Here is a 9,681-nt window from a genome sequence, read left to right as displayed (position 1 = left end):
GCCACATAAAGAAAACCTGAAGACCAGCAGCTTCCATGAAAATATTCCCACTGACTTCAAAGGACTTTGGATCCAGCTGCACATAGTGGTCAAACATCAGACATACTGGAGCAACCAAAGCAACCCTTGAACACAGCTGCAACTGCAGCACACATAAAAGACAATAGAGACACATGGCTAATGAATCTGAACTCAGACTGCACCCCAAAACACCCTCGTGGGTGCAGATGTTGTACCTTCAGAGACACACATGCACAGAAACATACACACATGTATGCATGACTTGGTGCATTTAAAACAGTTTATTATGTACATCACGAGATTCATATTACCAAAATAGGGGTGTAAGGCAGCTGGTGTACCTCGGGAAGGATCTTCATGATGACGTTTCCATAGTGGCACTGCTCAGAGAAGCTGGTGCAGTGACAGCCTGGTGCAGAGGCAGTGGGGAGCGTCGCAGCGAGTTGGCGACTCCAAGGCAGATCCTGCCCCTGTGCCAGTGGCACAGAAGGCCATGGAGTCACACCACTATGTGCCAGCTGCTGCTGGAGGCTCTGCTGTCCAGGCAAGGGACTGCTTTGGGGCCCTTACCTCTGGGAATTGGCTGCAACTCAGCTTAGAGGATATATTCCATGCAGGGAAGCTCCTTACTTTGTGACAGTGAAGGGCATTGCATCCTAAAAATGATGCAAGCCCCCCTGCAAAAAACAAAAAGTACACATTCATCAGCTACACACACATCTGTGATTCTGAAGGGTTTAAAAGGGAGAATTATAGTGAACTGAACTGGGAGGTATGTTAATTCTGAGTCTATTATGGCAGTAGCTCCATAGCAGGTTTTATACTGAGAAATTTGGCTTAACATTCTGAAGCACCAAAATAAAATAGACTTTTTTTTTACCAATCTATTTGTTTTCAGGATAGAAAGTTCTCTGAGTTTTCAGGGGACTATCAGAGGGCACCTCGGTCACTGGGAAGCAGAAAAAGAAACAAATATTAAATACTAGCCACTTTTTCTCACTCTGATGTAAAACCATGGTGTACTCAAAGCACTTGCCTGGGAGATAGTCGTGCTCCAGGAAACTTTATGCAGAGCTGTTCTGCTTGGGGGAAAATATGAGATTGAGGTTTAGGTCTGCATCCATAGGGAATGAGATACCATCATTACATTATTGTATATTCTGGGATTTATGAAAGAGGGAAAAAGACAGTAAGCATGGTGGTTAAAGACTAGGGCTTGTTAAATGTTTTAAGGAGTATATTTTCATGGTGGTGTGCTGTTCCTAGTGTGCAAGTGCTACCAGACACCACCACTAATGTTGCAAAGCAGTTTCTCTTCCCCTGTTTTGTTGTCAAAGGTAAGGATGGATGGTTTCATCCATCTTTCTCATCATTTGAAGCTGAAATCTTCCATCCTGTGTCTACCAAGTTTGGCTGCTTTTGTTTGTTTTTAAGTATTGTTAAAATTACTTCAGCTTTCACATTTGACGTAGGATGGCTGAAGAGAGCATTGTTCTTACTGGCTGGCAATAGCTCCTCATGAGAGTGACTTGTGTCTTGGGAAATAGGGAGTGATGACAGATATCTCCAGTAATGTGCTTAAACTGCAGTACAGAAAATTGGTTCTCTTCAAATACATCAGCAGATAGAGGGTCTCAAAGAATTAACTTGGGGAAAAGGGACTTTTAGTATGATTTTTGAACCAGATTATTTTCCTACTCCATTTTCCTAGGTGAGGTGGCAAATATCAATCCAGCCATGAAGTCCAGACCAGAAGTCAGACAACTCTTCCCAGCTGCTACCACTTGCTTTGCGAATCTGGCAAAGTCAATTAACTTTCCTGCTAATTTTTTGTCTGTAAAAATGCGATGCTTTTAAAAGTGAGTGACTGAGCCAAAGTCCAGGCACATTCCTGGAAGGACAGGTTTCAAGAGCAGGCTTAGAAGTCTCATGGGTGTGGTGAGACATGATTCAATAGAATTTGTAAAGATCTCTGAGGTTCTCAAATGTAGGATGATCTGAGCATGTAAAGAATTTCAGTGACAACTTCTAATGAATACATACCTATTAATTCTACCCCCTCCCCTCCCTTTTTCGTGTCAAAGTAGCAATAAGAATGAGATTTAAAGTATTTATTGAGTGGTTGAGAAAGGCAACCTTTGACTCTGTGCCTTAGAGCAGTGCCTGGGGCAGGCAGTAATTGTGCAGAAAGGCACTGATAGCATGTCTTCTTATTGCTTAAGAAAAGTGCTTTTCCAGTTTGCTTTGTTCACTGTGTTACTGTAGCAGATTCAAGATTCACAGCTATAAATACAGTGAGCCATATATAAATACACATACATACACAGAGACTGTGACTCAGACACATTACCAGCACACTACAGCCCAAGACAGTACAGTCAAAAAAATAAGGAAAATATGAGAGTTCATAATTTTTAATAAATAGAGCCTGATCCCGAAATCACTTTTACAGGGCTTGTTCATATGAGTATTCAAACCTACTGAGAATAGAGTGGCTCATAAGCACAGAAATTTGCACCAGACCTGTAAATTGAATTGTATATTCAGCAGGGTTTGGAGTTGCATATCACATTGATTTTTCAATAAGATAAGAATAGGAACTGAGATTGTAGAAATTGTATTCAGATTTTCAGACCTGAAAAGTTTTGTTATTTATTTATTGACAGGAATTTCCCAGTGTGCAGTGATTGCTTTTGTACGACAAACCCACTCAATATGTCTACAGCCCTTCAGCTGAGATTGACAAAAATTTGGTAGTTTTTTGCACTTTGAAGAATTCCAGAGAATTTGGAAATCCTCACTGAATTGACCAAAGAAACATGGGTTTCTGTCTCATCCATCATGACATGGAACAGGCTAGTGGATGCACTTCAAGTCCTTTTGAATCTGCACATGGGGTTGTATGTAATTTTTCCTTTTCCTGACTTGCTCTAGGTTAATTTCTGTAGTTAGGGACTCGATGTACACATTTGTGATTATAAATCTATATACATCATAATCTCCCAGTATATAATTAAAACCCAGAGTATAAACTAAATGTTTTTTACCCCTGTGTCTGACAATAAATGTGAGAATAGCAACAGGAGACGGACATTAAGAGCTATAAATACCTTCAAAATAAACCAATTTAACAATATAAATGCATTTCTGTAGCCATGCTCCCAATCTTGCAGCTAAAGTCTCCCACGAAAGAGAGTGAGCCACATCCACCTTTTGACAAAGATTCTAAAAGGCAAGCAGGTTTTACAACTTTTTGTTACAATACTCCAAACATTACTGTGATGTTAATTTCAGAATAAGCAAACAAAGTTGCTGGTCTGGCCGCTCAAAAGGCTATTTAGGAGAAGCAGAGCTTACTATATAACAAACAACAGGGGTAAAGCCAATCAACAACACTTATCTGCTGCCCACTTTGAGAGCCCTCAGATATGTGTTGTCAACTGAAGTTACAAATAGATGTTTCTGAGGAAAAAAAATCTGGCTTTTAAGCGCAGCAAACAGGCACAAATTCTGTTCTCAGTGGATAAGGAATGGCTCCATTAACTATACATAGCATCAAGACATTAAGGTCAATAGATATTTTTCCTAGTTTTCCTTAGTGAGGTGTATTGCAAAATTTGGCTTCACTTTTCTGTTTTCCAAGTTGTGTCTGAATCTTTCATTAACCACAGCAAAAGTGTATCTTCATTGCTTGTACAGATCTGTTTGCAGTACAACTCTGAAAGAGCAAGAGAGCTAGGTGGTAAATATCAGCTCTCTTTTCTGAGGTGAGGTAGACACAAAACATGCAGTGTGGTGAAGAGCCACTCACCAAAGGATCATTTTGCCAAAGAGCAAGGAAAATAAGAAAATCCATAAAATTGGATGACCACTGTCTCAGGGATGTCAAAATAGAATATATGGGGGTTTTTTTTCAATATGTTTGGTGACCACATGAAGGCTTCTGACTGGCCTTTCAAGCAGCATGGCCATGGAACCATGGTGTGCCTAGGCTGAATATATTGATCACCAGTGCATGGTGATCATAACAGCACTGCTGTATCCTCTCTGACTGATCATGTTATTACCCTGGCTCACAGACCATAAATGCAGAGTCTGTGAGGGCCAAATTGTAGCATTCAGGCTGTGCTGACTGCCTGGAATTACTTGCTTTTTCTGGAGACCTCAGAGAACTTTGGGCTGAGTACAGCCAATCCTTCATTTCCCAGCTCTTTGCTCCCCATGAGAAGAACAACCTAAGAATTTGGCATGATAGACCATTGCCTATTTCTAATTTATGAGCAGATTTATGAGCCATAGGCTAAGGATGCTCTCATGGGTGAAAGCCATCATTCAACAGTGTCTTTTCAATGAGAACAAAAATCAGACCTTCATTGGTTTTGAAGTGAAATTCTAGAACCTGCTACATCGCTGAAGAATTGAATAATATATCAATAGTATAAGTCTGGGTGATACTGAAATAAGTGATACTCTCTGGCTTCATAGATATATTAGAGGAGGTGAATCTTTTCCTATTTCTTCCCACTTTTCTCTGTCTTGACAAATGCATGGCAAGAGAGAATCCATGTTGCTTAGCAACTCCTTAGGATGCAGAAGGAAATCAGTCAATACAATTCTGAATTAAAGCTGCAATGACCCACAGAAAAATTTTCTAGAGAAAAACAAGAATAGCTAAATATCTTCCATCTTTATCCTGAAGTCACAATAGCTCATGAGTCAAACTCTTTAAAATCAAGAACGATGGAGAACGATATGTCTTTCTGAGGGGGGAGAAGGGGACATTGCTGGGATCTGAAGAGAAGGAACTCATTTTGAATTCTAGCAATGCTGGTTTTTTTAGTTAAGACTGAGAGTGGATTTTTCCATTTTGACACACAAAGCATTTGTGAGCCAGTCATGATTTCACTCATGGGAGACTCTGGATTAATTCCTCCACTTGTTTGAGTTGTCATTGATTACATTGATATTACATCAATCAACTGAAGTGGCACCAAAACAAAGACAAGATTATTACTTGTCTTATTACACATAAGGGTATGCATCAAGCTGTCAGCAGAGCAGTTGCACCAAGCCTTCAACAGCTGAGCTAAAGCATGGCCCTCTTAGCCTACGAGTGAGCATACGAGTCTCAGAGTCCTGGTTCTGGTACTGGATGGCTGACTGAGCCTTTTCACAGTGTGTTTGTTCACCAAACACCACTGGCAATCCTGCAAAAATCAACAAGGTGATCAGGGTTTGGGAGCATTCCCATCAATGCCAACAGGTTTCTGAGTATTCAAAGCCAGTAATAACTGTGACTTCCTGGAAGTATAAGAAAGATAAATTTAGCTCCTTTACTCATAATAGTATTTCTATAGTCATTTATTTGTTTTTATTATTTGACCAGAACTCATCTGAATTTTCAGTAATGCAGGATTTGGTTGAACTGGTCAAATAACAGGGGAAGAAAGTAAGTGCATGAAGAAACAGTTGCTGTTTTCATACAACAAATTGCAAAGCACAGGCTGACTTAGCAGCCACTCTTTGGAAATTGCAGCATGCAAGGAAAAGTAAGAGAAACCAGTCTCATCATCACTTTTCAGACCAGCTATTGCTTTCTGTCCACCAAAAGAAACAGACCAGGAGAGAGCTTTCTCTCTCCTTTTTCTCTTTGGGACATTATTAGGATTATTAAGTTCACTGCTACTACAGTAATGCTTGTGTCTCTAGTTGCATTACAATACATTAATATCTCTTCTAGTTTCCTGTGCATTTCTGAGACAGTCCCAATGTTAAGGTTGCTTTAAGCATCCTCATTGGCTTCATGGAATGCTGAGGCTCGATTAGCAGTGATTGTCACAGGAGCACCCAGCATGGCAATTGTATTGAATGTCCCATGGCCACATTACATTTGTCCTCTTTATTCACACTGTTCTTTCTAGTGACACTTCTTGTGTTAGCTGTGAAGATCACACTTTGCTATATATGACAATCAGGCACAGGCCATACATGGTGTTAAACGGATTTAAACTGCATTATGGTACATCTGTCATGTTTATATCACATGTAGAATTGTGATATACAGAGAGGTTACTTCTGTTCTATGTGCAAGCTATTCAGCTGTAGTTATTCAGCCATGGATAATATAGAAATATGTTATGATGTTAATAGAAATACTGTGTGATCTAACTTAAGAGAAATATTTTCTCCATATTATCCATCAATATTAAAACAGTTCTGTAAGAGAACTGAGATATTTCAGTCTGTTTCCATATTTACATATGTTTCCAGTCCTGTAAATATAAGAAGGTGCCTTTCCCATTGGTTCTTGAGACAGATTCACAAGGGAGATAGTCCCCTGCAATATCATAAATTTTCCCTGATCTGAAGGAGGATAGATGCCTTTGGTGAGTCATTTCACGGTGTTGGGAAGGGAAGTTTGGGGGTGATTCTCACAACATGGAAACTGGCAGGGGACCCAGGGCCAAACAAACATGAGAGAGTTTCAGAGAGTTGCCTCTAATACACTGAAAATGTGTGGTGTAATCATACCCTGGAAAGCATAAGAGCCACCCTGTAATCCAGCCTTCCCTTTACGTGAAGAAAACAGACTCAGGTTCTCCAGGGATGTTGACTCACCTGCTTCCCTGGACAGCCTGTTCCAGTGCTTGGCAACCCAGGAAGTTACAGTCTCATTCCCATGGCATCCACATGCTAACCTACACACACACACACGTACACACACCTCTCCACAGCAGGGCCAGGGTGTCCATGAAGATTTTTATTCCCAGTCAGATAGGTGTTCTGCCACACAGGCTGGTGTGGGCACTCTGCTCACTCTGGGATTTGCCAAGGCATGGAAAGGGGAGGAGTTTCCTCTCTTGAAACTACTTCACTTCACCTTCAAGCCTGCGTGGAGTTAAGCTGAGGGGGACACTGGCAGCTGGGGGGACATCATGCTAGAATCTCTGTCTGTGCTTCCTCAACTTTCCCTTCACAATTAGGGCAGGAGGCATCAGGAAAGAGAGATCGAAGGCTGCTAATCAGCCAGTGGGCTAGGATGGTTTTCCTTTCTTGGAGCTGAAATGAATGATGCTTATTCTTCTACTTAATTTGAAGGGGCCACATCTGGAAGTGTTTTACACAGCCTCAGCCTCTATGGTGATTTGCCTGGGTAAGCACCTCAAGATTTAGCCAATAGAGAATATGCCCTGCATAGCTCATTAAGAACCTAATTGCTCCCCTCTGGGTCAAATTCAAATGGCTATTACAATCAAAGTATTTATTTGCAGCAAAAAGTGCTAAAGAGGTTGTAAGATATATAGGTAATATGTTCTGGGAAAATAGCACAGTGGTAACAGTGCAAGAAAGAGCCTGAGCTGGTTTAGATGCATCCTAATCCCCTCCTGCTATTAGATGCTGGGATTTCTGCACCTGGGAAGAGGGAACATGAAGGGTGTCAGCCAGAGGGATGATGAAAATATCTCACAGTCAAGTGACAAGAAGCCCGTGGCACATCAAATGGCAGAGAAGGACTATGCAGATAACAGCTGGCTGACAGGGGAACCGTTTCTCTGATTGGAGGCTGTCTCCAAGGAACATGGACTGACTCTTTGCTTACTGACCTTGAAAATGGAAATAATTTCAGAGGCAGCTTTTCCCCATTTGCAAAAGTTTAAGCACATTTGTTTCTGTCAAATGAATTTGAATACGTGCTGCTGTGACATCACAGGGAAAGGATCATTCCTCATTTATCAGCATGTCTGTTTTGGTATAAATGATAGAGCTCCTTAAAAAAATTGTTTTTAATGTGTGACTTTCCCTTGTGTAAAATACGTTGAAAGGGGCTGAGGATGGAGCTGAGATTGTGAGAAACCAGGGGAGGGAGCATCCTCTGGGCTGATGATGTCTCATACCCAATGGCTGAGGATGTGCTGGGAGCCGGGAGGGAAGGATGCATTTCACAAGAAAAAGATTCGATTGCAGGAGAATATGAGGACATCCTTGCTTGGCACTCTGCCTGCTCATGTAAACAGACATGTTTCAAACACAAGTAACTATCTCCCTACACGGCCATCTTCAGCCTTCCCTCCCCCTCACTAACAAATCTTATGGAAGCAAACTCTTTCCAGAACGAATCACTGGTTTCCTGAACAGTGAACTTTTCTGTTGCAAAGTCAACAGAGTCCTGCAGGAATTCTTGGAAAATCTCCAGAGATGTGCAGAAAGAAGCCAGTAATTTGTTGTCTACCATGACATGCTTTCAGACACCCAGAGAGGATACTGGGAGCGGAGGACGCTCTGCATGTCAGCAAGTCAGAGCTCCACTGCAGATTTTCTCAACATCATAGAGCTGGGTCATTTTAATTTACTGGCTTACTCTTTATACTCTCATTTTAGTGCTAGTTACCACTGCTAAGGAAGGCAAGGTGATTGAAACCTCCAGTTTGGTTTATTAAGCTGAGCTGCTCTCCTCCACTGATGAGAGGTCACCTTGCAGGTACTATAGGGTAGGAATGGGCACATAATGCTGACTAGCTGCTGGCTCGGCAAGTTTACACTCTAATTTCCCCCATGGTCATTTTCCTGGTTGCTGTATCAAGCAGGATTTGCAGATCCACCAGCAAGGTCCTGATGCTGGACCAGCTGCAATGCAGAGGCTGAAACAGCTTTAGTCAATTTTGTTCTGAAGTCTTAGAGAAGCTGGGCATGGGACACAAACTCAGTGTGGGGAACTGGCTCAGTTTCTTGATAAATGTCTCCACTGCAGTTGCTGGTCATGAAAAACCTCTAAACCTAGCTTCTGTTACCTTCAGAAAAATAAATTTAGTGGTATAGGTAAGCTAGATTTTACTTATGCATTTCCAGGTCTAACTCCCTCTTTTTTTTTTTTTTTTTTTTTCCTCATGGTGTTACCTGCTCCATTTTCGCTGCACAGCATTGAAACCAGAATAATACCCCCAGTCTGGGGTATCCAAATCCCAATCTCTCCTCTAGAGAGGTTTACTTTTGCTATAAGACACCTGAGGGTGAAAGGTACCATGCGCTGGGGTCAACCTCTAGCACTGGGGAAATAAGGGAAGAAGAGCTTTGGGATAGCTGCTGCAAGCAGGAAGCACCTACAAATCAGGTCCCCTTCTGAGGCTCCCAGGGCAGCAGAGAGAAGGAAAGAAGGTGCAGCTTAGCTACAGCAGCCACACCTGAGCACCAGGAACACTGCAGAAGGAAAGGCTCAGCCAGTGCTGGGACATGATGGATTGGCTGCTTCATGCGTTAGCGCAGAGTGGCCTCCCTGAGGCCAGCCGCTGCCTCCTCCACACAGCCCTGGGGTCTCTTCTCCACCCTGCCCTGGCAGGCTGCCAGCAAACAAGGTGGGGGGAGAAGTGGGGTGAGGAACACACCACTGTGGGGAAGGAGATGTATAAATAGTGCCTGCTTGGAAGGCCAGGTGTGTCCGTCCAACTCGAGCCAAACATAACAGGAGGCAGCAAGGAGTGCGTCTTCCTCTCCAGACCTGGTTCCTGAAATTCATTTCCTCTTATGTGTTTCTGTTACTACAGTTGGGTGGATAGGGAGGGAGGAAGGAAGAAAAGAAAGCAAAAATCTTTGGTTTATTCTTGGATCTCACACTCCTGAGTCTTTATTTATTTACTTCGTACCTGCTCACTTGTGCATTTCTTG

General features: G+C 42.2%; 1 protein-coding gene across 2 annotated transcripts in view; it reads right to left on the bottom strand.

The window, feature by feature from the left end:
• Positions 1–338: 338 nt before the first annotated feature.
• Positions 339–9,681, bottom strand: part of LOC134555512 (uncharacterized) — a 126,197-nt gene continuing 116,854 nt past the window's right edge. For both annotated transcript variants that reach the window (XM_063407167.1, XM_063407141.1), the window contains one exon: positions 339–698. In XM_063407167.1, coding sequence (XP_063263237.1) covers positions 529–698 — 170 coding nt within the window. In that variant the 3' untranslated portion in view covers positions 339–528. The remainder of the gene's footprint in view (positions 699–9,681) is intronic.

This window comes from Prinia subflava, chromosome 1 (assembly GCF_021018805.1).
Source record: "Prinia subflava isolate CZ2003 ecotype Zambia chromosome 1, Cam_Psub_1.2, whole genome shotgun sequence".
NCBI classification, from domain to species: domain Eukaryota; kingdom Metazoa; phylum Chordata; class Aves; order Passeriformes; family Cisticolidae; genus Prinia; species Prinia subflava.
Note: the sequence above shows the minus strand (reverse complement) of the source record. Positions and strands in the feature narration are given on the sequence as shown.